The 21,342-nt window shown below is 40.6% G+C and overlaps 1 protein-coding gene across 1 annotated transcript in view; it reads left to right on the top strand.

The window, feature by feature from the left end:
- Window positions 1-21,342, top strand: part of DIAPH2 (diaphanous related formin 2) — a 334,973-nt gene that overhangs the window by 229,508 nt on the left and 84,123 nt on the right. Inside the window, exon 26 of the mRNA XM_083422248.1 lies at window positions 17,795-17,890. Within this exon, the coding sequence (XP_083278374.1) occupies window positions 17,795-17,890 (96 nt within the window). The remainder of the gene's footprint in view (window positions 1-17,794; window positions 17,891-21,342) is intronic.

Here is a 21,342-nt window from a genome sequence, read left to right as displayed (position 1 = left end):
ACACCTTATTCCAAAATTCAACCTTAGGACATCCTACCACATGTGCTTATAGGTGCCAACTGTGTGGCAGCCCCTCTGATAATATACCTAGGTGCACAAACAGAAGCTGTTGCAGAGTAAGGTGCCAGCCATGTACTAACATTAAACAAAGTTTGAGCTGACAAAGACCTGTATGGAGGCTTTTTCCATAGAGTATTCCACTGCTTATCATCTATCTCTATGTCCTAATTAGATATCCACCATGACTTTTTGACACTGGACCCTAAAGGAGGCATTAATAAAAAAATTGTGTAATGTAAAGCTGAGTTGCTTTACATAATGTGCTATGTTCAAAAGGGGTTAATTGCCCGTTAGCATCTTTTTGTCAAAGGACATATAAGAAACGATCTCATCTGGCAGTCCAATGGCCAGGGAAAGGATTGAATAATGGCAAGAATTTGAAACACTTTTAACAGCCTTCCTGTTAACAAGTGCACATTTGATCTGAATATCTGCTATAGTGAACTATATGTGTAACTCAGCATACATAACAATTGTGTGTGTGTGTGTGTGTGTGTGTGTGTGTGTGTGTATGGAGTGGGGGGGGGGACAATAAATGCATAGCCTTTTAAGAAGAGCAAATTCGATGGCAGTAATTTTGATGCAAATGTTATTTAATGTCTCCATTATATCTGATTACCATGACAATTAAAATTACTTTTTAACTAGCAGTGCAAGGATAAATGGAAGAATGAACTGCTTCAGTCACAATTAGTATTGATTTAATTGTTTTGAAAGGTATATTAACATTCCCTTAGCACAGATGAAGACAGTGGAATGGAGTTCATTACAGGGGGCTGACAGCTATCTGGGATGTCAAGGTACTTTGCTTTTGGAAAAAAATTTGAATCCCAAAAGCTGAATCACAAGTCACTTAATAAGCTCATATATATATTAATATTAACAATGACATCATTGCTAATAGCTTCCCTGTACTCTAGGTTGGCCCCACCCATGAGGCAATAGGATTCACAGGTACAGCAGATCCAGCCTCCCAGGAATGAATTGCCTGCTGCCACTGCCACAGTGGCATCAACAGCATTCCTTGGAGGCTGAATCCATGCCTCCTTGGCAACCCCCCTCTCATGCCATCTTTACAGTGGCTTCTTGGTGAATAGGAGGTGCTGATGCTTTTTTCCCACCCTTATTCCCAATGTAAATCTTTACCCAACCCCATTCATGATCTCGATCTTCACTCACTCATTGTTCTCTGGTGGGGAGTGGGGGAGGGAGGGTGTCATTTTGTGGTTTGCCACGGGTGCCAAAATGTACTGGGGTGGCCCTGATAGCCCTTTACACAATGAATGCAACATGTTCATGCCTTTTTAACAGTCCAGTGCAAAGAAACCCTAGTTATAGCTAAATTTCTCAGTATTGCCTTCTGCTTACGGATGCATACAACTGATACACCCCATTACCACAGCATTAGAAGATAGAAGAGACAATGTTCACAGCATAAACTTTAGTTTTACCATGCACCTAAGCCGTTTGTAAATAATTATCTGATTCTAAGATGCCTAGACATCACTTGTTTTCTCTATACTTCTCTACTTTACACCTGATTATTAGTAGCAGAATGCACCAAATGGACTCCATAGGCGGGGTATAGTGTTGGCTGTCACAGAAACACAATTTTGTATTATTATCATTATTAATAAAATTTGTATACCATCCTTTATCTGAAGATCACATCCAAACATAAAAATACAAAATACACAATAAAACAAAAGCAAAACAAATGAATAATGCCCACCTCCATTTAAAAGGTCATGGAATGTTCAGTCAGCCAAAGGCTTGGTTAAAGAGGAATGTTTTCTTCTGGCGCCTTCATTACATATCTTTACCCTCCCTGGGGGGAGAGCATTTCACAAATGTGTTCTAAAAACTGATAAGTGGCACGTTGGACTGTGTCTTTCAAGAAGAACAACTGAGAGAGAACAGTATAGCAGGCATAGAAACATTATGGACACAACATTGCTTTGTGCCCGCTAACCTTGCCTTCACTTGAGCAATTGCTCTGTAGGCACTCCTTGCAGTAGTTTCTCTCTTCTTGTGGCACATGTTAGTCTGGATTGCACAGGTTGGTGTATGAGTATCTGATGGTTCCATTTCTGTGTATGGAATTAGCCTTAAATGTTTTTTAGGTTTTGTGCAATTTTGTGATCTTATACAGGATCATGTACAACTTGTAAAGCCTTGTCATTTGCGCTCTCTCTCTCTCTCTCTCTCTCTCACACACACACACGTATAAAGTGAATATTTTTACACATGAAAATAGTCTGGAAATAATCTAGGTTAGGAGTAGGGAAATGCATTGTAGCGAGTACCTTTGAAGGAAGGTAAGGAAGCAGTAGATTGCATCTTTATTGAACCATAGGTGTTACTTCCACACACTTTATAGTACAGATGCTCCACTGCAAGTTAAGTCCCTTTGCTTATTTCTGTCTGCTTAGCTTTCATTCAGAGTGCTCCTGAGAGAGCTTCTCATCAGCTCCTGAAGGCATCCTGGGACACCTGTTTCATGTTCACCTCCCTTTCTTCCCATGCAACTTGACAGTAAAATGCCAGATACTCTCTCTGCACAGAAATACTTTCATAAGTCCACAAGATGCCACAAAGAGCTTTCACTAAATGGGGGAAACATATCTGTTGGCTGTATCTTTCTTCACTTTTTGAAACTTCTTTGTTAGATGAGTTGAGCTATACTTGCACACATTTCAACACAGGCACTTGCATCAGGATCTCAGGAAGCTTCCTGGTTTTGCTCCCTGTCTGGGACTGCAAAAAAATGAGTTTGCATCATATATTTGGTTTAGTGGGGCACTGGTTTTGCAAGCTTACATTAAAGTGGCATTGTAAACCAAACAGTAATAGACAGAAAGTTGCAATGTCACTTATGGCACACAAGCCAGAGTTGTGCTTCATTTAAAAAAAAAATGTTACAGAATGCATCAAACTCAAAGAAAGGTAATAATTCCATCTGTTGGCTTACATTACCACTTTTCTATAAATGAAGAAATGAGAACTTTGAGCAGTATCACAGAGAAAGCCACAAGTGACAATCCCAATTTGCAACTACACAGATTTATTCTATTTAAGAAATAGACTTTTGACAATGATTTCAGTAGATTTCAACTTGATAGTATCAATTCGATATTTTTAATAGAATATCTGCAGCTTTCTCTTCATCAGTCTAGAAATTCCTTATATTACTTAAGCAGAGATTCCTTAATTATTGAATTATGTGCTGTAAGAATGTGTGATCAGTTTTATTTATGCGAAGAGAAGAAAAACATTGGGAAGTCTTTATCCATGGATTTAAAATTCCTGTATTCTAACTTATACACATTGGAATTTGCTTATTATAATATAAAAGTAGAGTGGTGAACTCTACCAATGTATAGCAGTAGACTGAGATATTTTTCTCAACTTACTTTAGAAGATGTGTTCATTATGAAAACCTGCACCTGAAATGTTATTATCCATTCTTATTTTTAATTCTGCTAAATTAATATGGTGTTTTTGGATGTTGCACATCTTCTGAAAACAGTCCAGTGTACGAATATGGTATTTTCACCTGCTTCTTTTATATTGCAAAACGTAACCCTGAAGTCCTAGAAAATACTTAAATCTAGATGTAAGAACAATTCAAAGTGGTATAAAAAACAAACAACAACAATGCTTCAGGAATGCAAGCCTGCATCTTATTTTCAATCTCCAGGAAAACTAGGCAAATAAACTTGGCTACTTTATATGCCAACCTAGCAGTTTGAAAGCACGTCAAAGTGCAAGGACATAAATAGGTACCGCTCTGGAAGGAAGGCCAGTGTGCTGCTCTGGTTCGCCAGAAGCACCTTAGTCATGCTGGCCACATGACCCGGAAGCTGTACGCCAGCTCCCTTGGTCAGTAAAGTGAGATGAGCGCCGCAACCCCAGAGTCATGCGTGACTGGACCTAATGGTCAGGGATCTCTTTACCTTTACTTTATACGTATGCTAAAAGCTAGTTATATTTTTAAAGAAACAAATGAATTATTCCTTTGTTACTGTAATGCTATCCAAAGTTCAAAGAATGATTTTCAATGTGTTTTTGAAGGGTAAACACAGTCCAAAGGTTATATAGCAGGATTCTTTGGTTTTGTGTTGGTTTTTTTTGCTTTGTTTTTTGTCATGAGGGCTACATTTAACCATGGCCAATTCTCCATGCCTGCATGCTAGTGGCAACTGTGGCAGTATAACGGTGTGTCCAGTACACACTCTTGCATACCAAGCCCTCACACAAAAGGCATATAGAGCCTTGGGCATACACACAGGCATGCATCCCTCCTCAGCTAATTCATGCAGATCAGCTGAGTGGGGGGCTGTAAATTTCTCTCTGCTCATCAAATGAGCAATCTGCTGGCTGGGGAGAGGGGACAGTTTGCATCTCCAATAGGGGACTCAGCTTTGCCCATCCTAGCTAGGTGCCTTTGCAGCCAACATCAGCGGGTTCTGGGGGGAAAATAATCCTTGGGGACCAGATCAGATTCCTGAACTGGGAGTTAGACACCCCTGTTATATACCATGCGAAATAAGTTTTGGTTAGCTTTTTTGTGGCTTCCATTCCTGGGCATTAAGACGGTTTACCTAACGAGACAGGAATATTGTGTGCCACTGGAAATCCAGTTCACCCCTGTGACGCTGCAGGATTCAAGCTGCCCATTTCCCAGACATGGTCATAAATAGGAATATCCTGCTATTTCAAGAATCACAATGGACCCATGTAAAGTGGTCCTTAAGGGCTTTTCACATTTGGTGTAAAACATTGCTAATCTAAACATTGCTAGGAGAGACACTAAATTTAGGGTTGCATGAAAATAATCTAATCTCTTTTAGGGGGTGTGCATGCAGCAGCTTTGTTCTTATTGCTGCCAATAGTACTTTAAAGCGGCTGTTTTCTCAGTGTGCTCCTGCAGGGTTAAGAGAGGATAAGCCACAGAGCTCACGGAATCAGAAGAAATCAAGATCATACAAAGGATATTGGTCCTGAAGCCCCAAAAACAAAATAATTGGCAAAGATGACTGAACACACATTCTCTATGGTGCCCTAGTCTCAATGGAGGCTGTTCTAAAAGGCACAGATATGAAAGGGAAGTCTGTTCTTAGACAGTAACCCCAAGGTTTTAAAGGGGTCCGTGATGAAACTAGCCTTTCTTATGTCATTGTAAGTATGGTAATGAAATTATGCACAGAAAAGCAAGCATGGCGACCCAGTGTGAGTTCTAGTATCCAGTCTGTTTCTCAAGTTATTTAATGGGGGTATGGTAGTCTTTGCAGGAAGATCAGGCAAGTAACACTAAAAGGATGCAAGCACTGTGATGATTAGCTTGTTTTTCTTAAGTTTGTTGGACTATAATATAGATGTAATACAAACATATTTCTGAAAACAAATTGGCTATCTCTCAGAATTTGTATTAGATTATGAAACTAGATGAGACAAGCTCCCACAGCTGTTTAGAACACGTGACCCGGAAGTGTCTTCGGACAGCGCTGGCCCTCGGCCTCTTGAGTGAGATGGGCGCACAACCCTAGAGTGTGTCAAGACTGGCCCGTACGGGCAGGGGTACCTTTACCTTTACCTTTACTCAGTCATTTGGCAGGGAAATTTCAGGGAGAAACAGGGAGAAATAACATTGCCCCCCCCCCCCAATTTTCTGCATAAAAATAGGAAACCAATTCGACTCTTTTGTTGAATTAGACACATAAAGACTTACAGTAAAGGTACAGTACACCCTTTCAACCACAAGCTCTCGGGTGATTGAGGAAAAATTACCACCAACAGAAAAACATGATGGTTTTATTGTAATCAAATGCAGTCTAGTAATGGTGGAGTTGGAATAAAACAAACAAACCAGAATTCTCTATTGCATGGGTTGGCAAACTAAGGCCGGATCCAGCCCAATCGCCTTCTAAATCCGGCCAACAGATGGTCCAGGAATCATTGTGGTTTTACATGAGTAGAATATGTCCTTTTATTTAAAAGGCATCTCTGGGTTATTTGTGGGGCATAGGAATTCATTCTTCCCCCCCAAAAAATATAGTCCGGCCCCCTGCTGGTCTTAGGGACAGTGGACTGGCCCCCTACTGAAAAAGTTTGCTGACCCCCTGAGTTATGTATTATCAGCATGGCAAGAGATAAAGAGCAAGGCTGAGAAGCAAAAGAAATTTTTCATTAAGGCAGGATTTTGGGTATAGCATGTCACTGAATGTCTTGATGAATCCTGATGCCTATTTTCTTATTTTTAAAGTTTTATTTTTTATATAAAACATGCTACCTTTCAGCATTAGTTTTTATGATAGTTTTCTATCATTCCTGGACTTTGCATCTGACCTTTGTATAATTTCCATACTATTCTTTAAATTATTAGCTATTTTAGTATAGTTGCTTTTTATGTTGTTTTAATTATATTACAGTTTAATTACTTTTGAATGATCATTTTTGCATACAGTACTCCGCATCCATTGTCACCTTCAATTGTTCTCCACATTCATATAACCCAACTTCTATTTCTGTTTTATACCAATGTATTTGTGTTCTGCATGGTTGAAAAAAAGAAGAACCTAGGTCAGTTCTGAAAGATCCACTTGAGATAATGCTGAACATTTAAATTAAGCATTTTTTAATCAGGAAAACTTTGAAAAACATATTTTAATTCTGAAGAAAGTGTTCATTTCTTTAAAAATGAACCATATCTGTATCTTGCCAACTCTTTCTCAATATGTTAACCTGATCCTAGACGTATCATAAGCAATCTGCTAATTATTCACCTTCTTTTACAAACTGATGCGAGGTATAGCTTCACTTATTTGCACTGGCACAACTTGCTGTGTTTTAATTAAAAAGTGAGTATTATTCACTATTTTTGGAGAAAAATGCTTACTAGAAAACCTGGTTCTGAAGGTTATTTATTTAGCATTCAGGATACATTTAGTTAGCAATGAAATTGTGGCAAGTGGTGGTTTTAGATGACTGTAATCTATGTGCTAGCCACTTAAAAGTTTACTTGTAGTAGTTATTAATGTTATAGGCAGGTAGTATCTTCTTCGCTGTAACTGCACCCAATTAGTTACCATCTTTGTACTGTACTAGGTTTATAATCAGTGCTTTTTTTCTTTAAAAAAATGTTTAGGGGTACTCTCATTTTCCTAGTCATATTGAAATACTGCCCCTTAATGAGGCCAAACTTAGATTCACATAATGTTTAGGGGTATGCATACACCTGCGCCCCCCCCCCCGAAAAAAACACTGCTTACAAGTAGCTAACTTGGTACAGTAGTTCTGAACAGCTTTGCTGAAGGCTACAGATGACTTGCTTCCCATGTGGTTGCTAGTGTCATGTAGTACATAATTAAGAAGCTACTACAAGACTATCCATTGCTTCCATCCATTTGGGCAATTATGTCAAGACCCTAATCAAGAAATGGTACAAGAATGTGATTGAAGCCTGTAGAAAAGAGTACAAACAAAGAATACAACCAAATGATTTCATAAGGCCCTAAAGATGATCCCTTGTAGATGAAGCATTTTCTTTGTGGGTATGGAGTATAGGAATACTTGACCATGAAATGGCTTCCTGAAAGGAGATGACAAATCCCAAAAGCTACAAATCACTTTTAACCTTCCTACCATTTAAATGTGTACACACACACACACACACACACACACACAAAATGTAATGCAAAGTAATGCTCTAGTACTAGCTCAGTCTTGTTCATACCAAACTTTGTAAAGTTGTTAAGAAAAGTGTATGAACAAAATTAGGACAGATTGCCATTTTCTAAAAATAGCAATGCTTTCCCAGTGTATTTAAAGTCATTTGGGGGATTTTTCAGAAGTACTTACCAGGTGTCAAATTAAATGTAGCCCAAGGCTAGCAGCTGTTGGATGGTGATGTCATTTTTTTCGGTGCCAATGCATGCTGTTGTCATTATCATCTTGAAAAAGAGAAGCAGATAAGGTACAGTATAAGAAGTATAATGGACAGCATACAATTTGGGATGCAAGCATACAAAGTGTTAATAGATGGGTTAAAAATTACAAACAGTTTCTGCAATATTTTGGTTAATTCTATATTCTGCCTAAAAATTTCACACCACTTAACTGGCCTACCTTTGCACACAAAATCCAAATGAATGGTTAAGGATATATATTTTAAAAGCATGAAGAGATTATGAGTACAGTTTCATGCCCAGTAGTGGTTAGTAGTAATTAGACCTGGAAGGCTGGTGCTAAATCCCTGTTCAGCCATGAAAGTCACTGGGTGACCTTGCACCAGTCACAGTCTCTCAGCCTAACTTACCTCACATAGTTGATTAAAGGGGGAGGAAGAGAACCATATATGCCACCTAGAGATCCTTGGGTAAAAGGTAGGATATGAATTTATTTATTATGTCACACCTTTGGACGCAAGGGTAGCTGATCTACTGGGCCAGTGAAGGTGCCAGTGTTTGTGTGTGTGTGTGTGTGTGCACATATACCATTTCTTATTGGACCACAGCATTGTCTTTCAGCTGGTAAATCTGGATCCATTATCTAAGAATCACCAGGTGAAACTTGTTAGCTTTTTTTTTTTTTTTAAGGGAAGAGGAATGAAAGGACAATAGTAGTAAAACAGAAAGACAAATATTTTAAGGTTTTTTTTAAGTCTCTGTTGCAGATTGGAATTAAAGATGAGTCCTGGTCTGAAGACATTTAAGGACTTCAAGAATATAGTAGTTGCTGGTGTGTGAATGCACTATGTTAATGTTGACTGTGCAGTGTGTTCCTCTCCGTATTATGAAAAAATATAATTAGTATACCTTAGATATACCAAGCCTAGGGATGCAGGTGGTACTGTAGTCTAAACCACAGAGCCTAGGACTTGCCGATCAGGAGGCCAGCGGTTTGAATCCCCACGACGGGGTGAGCTCCCATTGCTCGGTCCCGGCTCCTACCAACCTAGCAGTTCGAAAGCACGTCAAAGTGCAAGTAGATAATTAGGTACTGCTCCGGCAGGAAGGCAAACAGCGTTTCTGTGCGCTGCTCTGGTTTCGCCAGAAGCGGCTTAGTCATGCTGGCCACATGACCCAGAAAAACTGTCTGTGGACAAACATTGGCTCCCTCGGCCAGTAAAGAAAGATGAGCGCCACAACCCCAGAGTTGTTCGCGACTGTACTTAACTGTCAGGGGTGCCTTACCTTTACCTTTTTAGATATACCAAAAGTATGATGGCACATTTGCTCACATATATTGTTCTTCAAGATGGCCCATTAAAGGTTTCCTGCAGAGACCCTAAGTGTCCCCTGTGTTGAAGAACAGTAAAATTTTGGCAAGAAGTTATTTAAGTCAATGAGCCTTGGAATATGCCTCAGCCAGCTTTCTTTTCCTCATTCCTACTGCTTGAATTAAAAGACTTAATATTCTAGGAAGAAAGAGCTAACACTTTTGGATTCTAGTGAAAGACTGGATACTACATAAAAATAGGAGCTTGTAAAATAATATATTTATATAGTTTGACTGTAATACTTACTGCTGATTTTGACTGAGTTACTGAATTAAGAGGCCTTTTCACTTATCACTTGTCAAATAGCAATCATAATACTTTCAGGCTTAACTGCAAAGGAGATCATAAGACATTTGCATTGAGCACAAATGCTTATCTGAGGTTTTGGTGATGGCATTTATCAAGGAAGCATTCATAATTGTGCCTCGAGAACTGAATTATAAGGGTTACCTCAGCAGCTACATTTGTTGAGGATTAATTTCAACAACTTATTATTTATATGCCACCCAACTGACTTGGTTGCCCCAGCCACTCTGGATGGCTTCCAACAAATTAAAACATCAAACATAGTAAAACATTAAACATTAGAAACCCAAACAGGGCTGCCTTCAGATGTATTCTAAAAGTCAGATAGTTGTTTATTTTATTGACATCTGATGGGAAGGTGTTTCACAGGGCAGGTGAGACTACCAAAAAGGCCCCCTGCCTGGTTCCCTGTAACCTCACATCTCATGGTGAGGGAACCTCCACTTGGCCCTCGGAGCTGAAAATGTCCCCTCCTGGAATCGCAGAAAGCAGTGGTTCCATCACAGCCATGACAGGGTGGGGTGCTCCCTCTTCCTTGCTTTGGCATGGTGGGAGGGATTACTTCCTGCTGCATGAGTATAGGTGGTGCAGGCATTAGCACTTGCATGATGAAAGCCGATCACCATAATATTTGTATATTTCTATAGTTTCTGGTGGTGGAAAACTCATTCTGAATCAAACCAGACACGGGCTAGAGCTCAACATTGAGCCTACCAAGTGGCAATGGCGACAGAAGACCTTCTTCACTGCCTCTATTGCATCTGCAGAAAACAGCAACAGGAGACTCTTTCAGGTGGTTCGCAATCTATCGGAACCACCTTTGTCACTGGGTCTTGGTAGGGACCCCAAAATCTCCTGCAATGCTTTTGCAAAGTTTTTTTGCAGATAAACTCACTCAGATTTGGAAGGAGGTAGACGCCACCGTGGGAGCAGGGCAGGGGCGGGAGAGTGCTGGAGTCCTGTCTGGTCATGTTACATGGGATCAATTCCAATCTGTTACCTCCGAGGATGTGGACAGGCTGCTTGCACTAGTGAAACCAACCAACTGTCTCCTTGATCCTTGCCCATCCTGGCTAATAAAAACAAGCCGGGAAGGGCTGGGGGGTAGGCTCTGCGGGGTGGTGAATGCTTCCCTCTGCGAGGGAGCCTTCCCAGACCTGCTGAAAGAGGCGGTCATTAAACCACTTCTTAAAAAAACATCTTTAGACCTGGCCAATATGGCCAACTACAGCCCAGTCTCAAGTCTACCATTCTTGGGCAAGGTGATTGAGCGGGTGGTTGCTTATCAACTCCAAGCACACCTGGAGGATGTGGACCATTTGGATACCTTCCAATCAAGATTCAGGCCTCACCATGGGACTGAAACTGCCTTGGTCGCGCTGGTTGATAAATATGAGAGCTGTTTCCTAGTTCTGCTGGATCTCTCAGTGGCCTTTGACACCATCAACCATAACTTTCTTCTGGACCGTCTAGAGGGGCTGGGAGCTGGGGGCACTGTTATACAGTGGTTCCGCTCCTTCCTCCTGGGCCGTGTTCAGAAAGTGGTGTTGGGGGATGAGTGTTCAGACCCCTGGGTTGTCACTTGTGGGGTGCCTCAGGGTTCTGTCCTCTCCCCCATGCTTTTTAATATCTATATGAAGCCGCTGGGAGAGATCATCAAGGGGGTTTGGGCTGGGTGTTCAGCAGTATGCAGATGATACCCAGCTCTACCTTTCTTTTAAATCAGAACCAGTGAAGGCGGTGAAGGTCCTGTGTGAGTGTCTGGAGGCAGTTGAAGGATGGATGGTGGCTAACAGATTGAGGTTGAATCCTGACAAGCCAGAAGTACTTTTGGGGGGACAGGAGGCGGGTGGGTGTGGGGGACTCCCTGGTCCTGAATGGGGTAACTGTGCCCCTGAAGGACCAGGTGTGCAGCCTGGGAGTCATTTTGGACTCACAGCTGTCCATGGAGGCGCAGGTTAATTCTGTGTCCAGGGCAGCTGTCTACCAGCTCCACCCTACCTGAGACCCTACTTGCCTGCGGACTGTCTCGCCAGAGTAGTGCATGCTCTAGTTATCTCCCGCTTGGACTACTGCAATGCGCTCTATATGGGGCTACCTTTGAAGGTGACCCATAAACTACAATTAATCCAGAATGTGGCAGCTAGACTGGTGACTGGGAGTGGCCGCCGGAACCACATAACACCGATCCTGAGAGATCTGCATTGGCTCCCAGTATGTTTCCGTTGGTGTTGGTGCTGACTTTTAAAGCCCTAAACGGCCTCAGTCCTGTATACCTGAAGGAGCGTCTCTACCCCCATCATTCAGCCCGGACACTGAGATCCAGTGCCGAGGGCCTTCTGGTGGTTCCCTCATTGCGAGAAGTGAGGTTACAGGGAACCAGACAGAGGACCTTATCAGTAGTGGCTCCCATCCTGTGGAACACCCTCCCTTCAGATGTGAAGGAAATAAGCAGCTTTCCTATCTTTAAAAGACATCTGAAGGCAGCCCTGTTTTTAATATTGAATGCTGTATTATTTTTAACACTCGATTGGGAGCTGCCCAGAGTGGCTGGAGAAACTCAGCCAGTTGCACGGGGGTATAAATAAATAAATAAATTATTATTATTATTATTATTATTATTATTATTATTATTATTATTATTATTATTATAACAATGCTGAAGGTGGCTTAGAACATGAAAATATTTACATAACAGAAATAGTCAAGAAGTACATATATGTCACAGGAGCGTGCTGGTCAGTGATCACACAGTTCAAAGATGGAGTTTATTGGCAAAAACATAATCCCCACAAACTTTATAGAATGCCATTGCTAATGAAGAGAGCAGCTTATTCCTTCTTGTCTTCATCCAGGAAAATAAATTGCGAAGCCTGAAAGTCCCTACTTCCTCAGGGCTTTTTCCAAACAATTGGAAACTGTGCTTGTGTGCAGCCAACCCCCCTCCCCCTTTTATGCCTCTTCTGATTCTGGAAGACAAAGAGGGAGGGAGCTTATTGCAGCAGGAAGGGGAGACACCATGCTTCTTCACCAGCCTAATTCATCTTGGCCTCCCTCATCCCACTACTCTCTGCCACATACTTCCAACTCACTAAACCCTGTTACATCTTCCAAACTAGGTTTGGTAGCCTAGTGTGCCTGATGAGCACCATCCTGCGTCTCCACCTTTAACAGCTTGTTCCGTTCGTGCACAAATTGCTAAAAACTATCACTGGGTGCGTAGCAGAGCAGAGTCTTTTACATATCTAAATTGGCTGAGTTGCGTAGCTGTGAACTGGGAAATGCCACTTTAAGAGAACAACATTTAGCAGCAAGGTTTAGTGGTGACGCAACTAGCTTATAAAAGTGCTTCTAGCATTTAGCCCTCAGTCCATTTTCCCCCTTTGCTTCTAAATTATACCAAAAGACATTTGAGGCATTAAATAGAAAATCACTTTGCAGAGGACTGGTTGTTAGTATGAAAAGTACACTTAAATGAATATTACATTTTCATGTATTTTTTTTAAGATGGAACAGAGTAATTCAACATTATTTCATTCCCAGCTACCATTTGTGAGGAAAGAAATATAAATTGCAGCAACAGATTCTGAGCACAGATTATCAGTCTTTTAAGACTGTCATGTCTTTCTCTTGTGAATTTATTCTGCTGAAGCAGCAGCTCATAGCATTAGCAAAAGAGCGATCTTCTACCTTCAGGAGTGTTTTTGCATGGGGCAAATACAGGCAGCCATTTACCAAACTGTACATACAATAATTCACCATTTCCCTACATCTGCAGTTTTCTAGAGTGGTGAGGAACTATTCTAAAATTATCCCGACAAATTAAAGGTAAAGGTAAAGGGACCCCTGACCATTAGGTCCAGTTGTGACCAACTCTGGGTTTGCGCGCTCATCTCGCTCTATAGGCCGAGGGAGCCAGCGTTTGTCCGCAGACAGCTTCCGGATCATGTGGCCAGCATGACTAAGCCACTTCTGGCGAATCAGAGCAGCACACGGAAACCCCGTTAACCTTCCCACCGGAGCAGTACCTATTTATCTACTTGCACTTTGACGTGCTTTCAAACTGCTAGGTTGGCAGGAGCAGGGACCGAGCAACGGGAGCTCACCCCGTCACGGGGATTTGAACCGCCGACCTTCTGATCGGCAAGTCCTAGGCTCTGTGGTTTAACCCACAGCGCCACCCGCGTCCCGCCCCCACAAATTAGGATGATGCAAAAGACAGCTTTCAGTTTGTAAGGGTTTTATTAAACTTCTTCATTATAGAATAAGATATAGAAAATTAATGTAAAAGTCACAGCATCTCAAAATCTTTCATTTCTTCCAAGAGGCGTTCCCAATTTGTTTTATTATTGGTATATGTCAACCATGTTTTTTTCTTTAATACCAACTTTTTCTCCTTTAACTCCCACCGCCATACCAAGTAATAGTACATTCTTCCATCCATGTCCATGTTAAAATCTCTCAGTTGTGACCTTTCTGTTATGTCTTCAGGCAGCCTCACAGTTGGAGGGCTATTGGTTATGCACTAAAAGCAATCATAACAAAGTTCTTTTGCTGGATTCAGATGGAGGAAATTCCTCTGATTGGGATGACACTTCCCACTAGTGATGGCCAGTAGGGTCCTATCTTCTACTGTCCTCCTGTCCAGGGGGAGGGCTACCTGTTTGCAGGTTTGTTCTGAGCAGTGCTTGGTAGAAGCTTGTTTTCTTGATCGTATGCTTGAGCAAAAAAGTTTTCTTTTTACTGATAGTGAAAAGTGTTCATCCTTTTAGTTTAGATTCTTTGTTTGGGTTGTAAGTGATTTGGTGTGACTGAATGTTTCCCTCAGGTTGTCCTTCTCTTTTTTCTTTTTCTTTTTCTCCTCTTCCCTCACAGGGCTCGGGCACTTTACACCCAGGGCATTCTTTCTAGCTGCTTAGTTTAGTTGATAGAGGTTTTTCTGTGTGGTTCATAGCTGCGGCAGGGCTGGACAGAGTTGTTGTTTCCCTCAGTAAACTTTGGGCAGGACTGCCATTTTGAAGTGTTCCTCAACGGCACATTCAACACAAGCGCTTGAGGCTTTTTTTTTTTTTTTTTTTTTTTTTGCTGCTGTGCTCCATGTTCTCAGGTATTCTATCTTTCTCTGCTCTGGCCAAATCACCCACATCCAACCCAAACTTTTATCAGTACGGCATTTGAACTGTTCCTGTTAGTGAGATCACTCATTCTCCCTGATTTTTTTTATAGCTTCAGCTGCATGTATACTGGAAAGTTGGAGCAGCTTCAGGAGGGTCCTGTCAATATGCCGTTTAAACAAGAGTGCCATTCTGTGCTGGGATTGTGTGTGCACCTGAAGGGTGTCAGTCGGGCTTTTTGTTTTTGCTTCTCAGTCCATTTTTTCTGCCCAGTTTTGTCCCTTACATCCTGGTTCCCCCTGTGTCTTAATATTGGGTCTACCTTATTCACCTGATCAGCAAAAGTATTGCTGTCTACTCTCTTGCTCTCAGGTAGGTTGGGTTGAGGCTGTCAGGGTTTGGAACTTTAATTGGGTTTTCCAGTTTGGGAGGTTCCTCTCATTTTCTGCCTTGGGTATGGCTTCTCCTCCTATTTCTGTGGCCTTTCAACAGGAGGTGGTGAGGGAGCTTTCTGATTCCAGGTTATTAGTTTCTGGGGTTCACCTTTTATTAGTTTTTACAAGCGTTCAAACTGAATCATGCTCTAACTGAAAATATACATGCACCCTCTAAGGCTCTTTTATTACTATTTTGCATGCAATGACTCTTAGATTACTGACTTCCAACCCCCAACTCCCATTGATTTTCAACCTCAGTAAAGAATGGTGTTTGCTAAGAGTAAGTAATGATTTCTAAACCTTGAAAAAATCAGGTGGTAGAGTCTTCATAGAACTATAATTTCTAAAGGCAAGTGTGAGATCACCTGCTTGGTGCCATTGCCATTGTAAGAGAACAAGGGAGCTATTCATGGTGAGTTCCGGCATCTCTTTTTCTAGAAAAACAGCACTGACACTAGTCATCTTGGTGATATTCTTGTTTTCTGTGTATTGGGAGGATTTGTGTTTGTGTTTGGGGATGAATGTTCAGATATACAATTTCACCAGCTTTCTGAAGTGGTTCACTTTTCCCCATGGAAGTGATATCAAGTGCTTTTCTAAAGATGAAGATCATGTCTCCATTTTGAGATAGTACTTTCTGACATGGAGAACATTACATCATTTCGGCTCAAACAGATTACAGTGGTGCCCCACAAGACGAATGCCTCGCAAGACGGAAAACCCGCTAGACGAAAGGGTTTTCCGTTTTGGAGGTGCTTCGCAAAACGAATTTGCTATGGGCTTGCTTTGCAAGACGAAAATGTCTTGCGATTCCTGGGGTTTTTTCCCTCCTCCCCCCCTTTTTCCTAAGCCGCTTAACAGCTGTTCGCTAAGCCGCTTAACAGCTGATCTAAGCCGCTTATCAGCTGATCTAAACCGCTAATAGCCTTTTAGCAGCTAATCCGCTAATCCCTTAAGACTTTAATAGCCGCTAATAGCCTTTTAGCAGCTAATCCGCTAATCCCTTAAGCCTTTAATAGCTGCTAATAGCCGCTAAACCGCTAATAGCGCTAATCCGCTAATGGGCTTGCTTCGCAAGACGAAAAAAACCGCAAGACGAAGAGACTTGCGGAACGGATTCTTTTCGTCTTGCGAGGCACCACTGTACCATTGTAGCGCATCATAATGAACAAGTAAATACAATTGTAATGGAGGTGTGTACAGATTATGTATATGTCTGTAAACATTTCTATCATTTCTATTTGAAATATTCATATGTTTATAGGCTGCAATTTGGCAGGTAGGCAGGAACGTTTAATGCCCATTAAAATATATGAGTCTATAATGTGTGTGTATGACTGAAAGCATGTTTGTAAACTTTATATATAATGTTACTTTTATTCGTCTCACTAAATGGTGTTCAGTATGCTGAACATAATAATCCAAGTTGCATCAAAGTGATGTAAAGTTACATTGTATTTGATTACAGACAGGCCATAGGTATGGGCAGAATAAAAATAGCAATAATAATATCAAACTCTTGTTATTTGCTTTCAGAGTATATATATAGTTAGCTTTTGCAGATAAGCCTATAATGTGGGTAGGAACAAAATAAGCATCATGGTTCATTGGTCTTCTACTACTTATAGCTGTTTCTGCCCTGTATGTCTTGCATTATTACATACCTCTCCAAGACCTTATTAACAAAACAAATTGAAACATGAAGTGTTAACCATGCAAGTGAGGATTGCACAAATAATTAAATAAATCATTTTAACCAGCTTCCCTTAGTATACTAGGGATAAAAGAGATTTTAAGACACCCCCCCCCCAGCCCTCACTGCTTAAAGTGGTGGATTATTTTCTGCCTATGGATTTGGGGAGCATTATGTTCCTTTCGTCGGTCTTCATTTGCAGGTTCTTTATTTGAATAAGTAAGTTTTAGTATAATTGCATCTGCCTAAAGTATTAACATGGGTGAGGGGTAGAGAGAACAGTTGTATAAAGTGTGACCTTGGTACCTGAGAGGACTAAAAATGAATTCCCTGCTTTCCCATTCACTTCAACATATGTGGCAGATTAATAATTTGTTTTGCTTGTTCCATTGTATATACCCCTACTATTAAAGTGAGTGAAGGTCATGTATGGAAGAGCTCCTTGTCTATACTGAATGGAATGGCAGTGATGTCTTTGCTCCTTATTAAAACTTATGGGAAGTTCACCTGGTGCTGATGAGTGTATCCAATTGCTTCATGTGCATCAATTCTGCTAAGCAGGCTTGCGTAGGGATCTTTCAAAAGGAACTTAGGACTGCAAAAGATGTTTCTGATCAGCACCTGTTTATTTGCATATGGAACATGTCATCAATAATACAGGAGACAAGGTCTTAAAGTCAGAAGAACAGCAAGTGAGGTTGGCATCAATTTTGTTTAATAGAACTTCATAAACAAACTAGTCAATGGTGTAACATGAAACTGACAGCTTTCATTACAGTAAAATATATGTCTTTAATTTAGTGGTTTTATGTAAATGTGACCCTATTTTTTCGTTTCATATTTTTTCCCTGTGTTATAGCCTTAATTGCAAAGAGATTAATTTTACTTCCTCTGCTATTCACAGAGGGCGACGAGACAGGAGTGATGGATAATCTACTTGAGGCACTGCAATCTGGGGCAGCGTTCAGGGATCGCAGGAAACGAACGCCAAGAACTCAGGGTAGGACATTTACTGAACTTTTTTGGGGGTGAGGAAATGTATCTTATGTTCAAAGTCAGGGGGGAAGGGAGTCTGTTTGGGGAAAGCTTGTATTACTGTTTTTGACTCATGTGAAAACTCAGCAGGACATGGATATGCATTCACAAGTTTTAAAATTCTAACTGTATCTACAGATAATTGTAGAGGGCAAAAAAGAAAGGAACAGAGGGTTCCCTGTGTGCTTGATACAGCATTAAATATAAATAAACACTCAACAGTTTGTGGAAAATCATCACCATAATTAAATTGACTTAGCTGAAATCTTTAGACTCTGGGAATTATGAATTTTTATTATAGTTAGATTTTGTTTATTTGCTTGCTGCGCTTTGGCATCAGTCAATCTATTTTTGAAGAGGTATATCCTGCTTTGTATATTTAAGTCGAGCAGTTACTGATGCAAGATTGGTCCTGCCAAGAAGCACCCTGTGCCTGCTCAGCCAACTCTAACAGCGGGGAGGGAGAACACACTCAGCGCAGACTTCTTGGAATAGAGGAGGAAGCATTTGAAGCTGAAGCAGGAATTGGCTTGAGAGACTGAAAGCACAGATATAGGAGTTGGAAGAGGAAATTGACCTTTTGATTTTCACACACTAGGATCAGAAGTTTCTAGTTGTGGTACATGAGGATGGGGAAGAAGGGAATGGGTGAACCTAAGGCTTATGATTGTCTGTGCACATAAGACTATAACCTACTTTAGTGTTACTTAAAAGTGATATGTGACTATAAAAATGCATACATATTTGCTAACCATTTGTTAATATTTACTATATTTATACTAAGTTTCTATTGTGTATATATTTACTTTGCAAAGAAAAAGAAATGGTTTAGTGCTAGGTCTCAATATAGGCACAAGGAGAGTGGGGTATAATTTACCAACTGAAGAAAGCAATAGATTGTATTGTAATTCTACAGAATTCTAAGACAGAGATGCAATGTAATGCTTCCTTGTCCCTTTGTTAGATCCAGGAATATTAGCCTTCGCTGGTTGTAGTTGTGGGTGAGGAAGATTGTTACATCTCCTTCCTTCCTTGTTCAACTCCTGTTCATATGAAATTGCTAGGAATTTTAAATATGATCATGAAAGGGAACCAGTGGACAGGCTCCTTATGCAATCTTACAAAATTGTAAGCTGTCAACAAATCTGATTATTGCAGAAGATTATTATGAGTAATCTTTGGCTGGGAGGTGGAATTGTATCCCGTGTACCTGTGTTTATAGAAATAGTATTAGCTAAAATGTTTTCTGATAGATACATAGATAAGACAGAATGCTCCCAGGTATAAAGGAGGATTCTCTTTGTTGAGACAAAGTAATATGTTTTCCTTAGCTTCTTTGCTGTCTAATCAGTTTACACCGTCTAATATTTTCACAAATAGCCTCCACAAATCCTACTAATTGCCCTGTAGAGTAAATTCAAATAGGAGGTTGTAGTATTGATCCTACCATAATGTGTTGTAAATGTCACATATTAGTCTGTGCATATTAAAGGCTTATTGTAGTCTGAAGTGCAGGTGTCTGAGGTACAAGTCCACAAAACGAAGTGTATATGTCATGTTTCTTTTTATGTACTTTTGACACTGCGTGGCCTACCTTTCCCAAGGACTCAGTATTGTATCCTAATACAGGTTCAGACATACAGATTTAATAGTAAAAACTGTATTTCAGGTGTTCATTCATATGTCACAAAACATGGTATAGCAAACAAATGGTTTATTTATTTTATTTTGACTGAACGAAATATAATTAAATATTGTTGCATCAACTTTCTGCCTATTTATGCTGTAAAAAGGAAAAGTGCACCCTACATATTCACTGAGGTTTTTGACTGTTGTAATACAGTCAGCTGCATGTGAGCAAAATGTTTGCTCTTCTATCTACTGCACATCTACATGAAATATGATTAAATCACACTGGCACTGAAACATTTTAAGTAGTCACAATTTCTCTCTCTCCTAATTATGTAAATATTGTAAAGGGGATGAGTATTTTAAATGTGGAATTTGAATCTTACCTGCCTTTCCTCTTTAATGATTCAATGATAGTGAAATCCCTTCTCCTTTAAACAATTCTGCCAGCATCCTGTCATACCAGAAACTTCTTAAAAGGACATATGTTGAACAGTATCCATCACTCTTTCACCAATTATCCATGACCTTTTATCCTAGCCTCAGGCTATGAGATTATAAAACAAGACCAATTCTGAAATATATTCCCTCTAATATTAGTTTAAGCACACCCCCCAACACACACATTTCTAACAATTTTTCTTTTTTAAAAAATCCACTAAGCTGCTAAATCTTTTACCATCGAATTACATTTCTGGAAACCTTAATAGCTGCTGCCCTTTTAGGAGTGTCCTAGTTCAGAAATACTGCAGCTGCGGTGTTACTATGTGCCATCATTTCCCCCTCTTTCTAATTACAGCAAAGTTATAGCTTTGAGGTACATACTATGGCTGTTTAGCCGTTACCTGTGGTCTAAACCATTGAGCCTCTTGGGCTTGCCGATTGGAAGGTTGGTGGTTTGAATCTGCGCGACGGGATGAGTTCCCGTTGCTCTGTCCCAGCTCCTGCCAACCTAGCAGTTCGAAAGCACACCAATGCAAGTAGATAAAGAGGTACCACTGTGGCGGGAAGGTAAACGGCATATATGCAGCATTGCACCCAGCAGGACTTACTTCAAAATAAACAATCATAAAATTGGGTTGTTAGCCCATTTTTAGATTAGCAGTTAATTTCAGAAATATACAACTGTTCCAGTGCCATGGACCTTTATTATTTATACCCCGCCCATCTGGCTGGGTTTCCCTAGCCACTCTGGAAGGCTTACAGCATACAGTGTTCCAGTTCTTATGCAGATCTTCCAGCTAGTAAAAGGCGAAAGGTTTATACAATCTGAGGTGAACCCAGAGTATAGATCTTCCAGCTAGTGTGGGCTTTCCAGTTTGTTATAATTCTAGAATTTTGCCTTGGCAATTATCATCATGTATATAAAGGTCCTTTTCATGGTCAGGGGTCAGCAAACTTTTTCAGCAGGGGGCTGGTCCACTGTCCCTCAGACCTTGTGGGGGGCTGGACTATATGTTTTTTTTGGGGGGGGGGTGAACAAATTCCTATGCCCTACAAATAACCCAGAGATGCATTTTAAATAAAAGGACACATTCTACTCATGTAACAACATGCTGATCCCCGGACTGTCTGCCGGCCGGATTTAGAAGGCGATTGGGCCGAATCCGCCCCCTGGGCCTTAGTTTGCCTACCCACGGTGTATGCAGACCTAGTTTTTGAGCTGGGGTTAATGTGGGGATGCTTTTACAGCTGTAACATATACCTTCCGCATTTCTCATAAGTGTGTTGCATTTCAGAAATACTAAACATCTCTTGTTTACATGGTTTTCTTTGGTTCCTTAAGTC

This window comes from Podarcis tiliguerta (assembly GCF_965153285.1).
Source record: "Podarcis tiliguerta genome assembly, chromosome: Z".
NCBI classification, from domain to species: Eukaryota; Metazoa; Chordata; class Lepidosauria; order Squamata; family Lacertidae; genus Podarcis; species Podarcis tiliguerta.
Note: the sequence above shows the minus strand (reverse complement) of the source record. Positions and strands in the feature narration are given on the sequence as shown.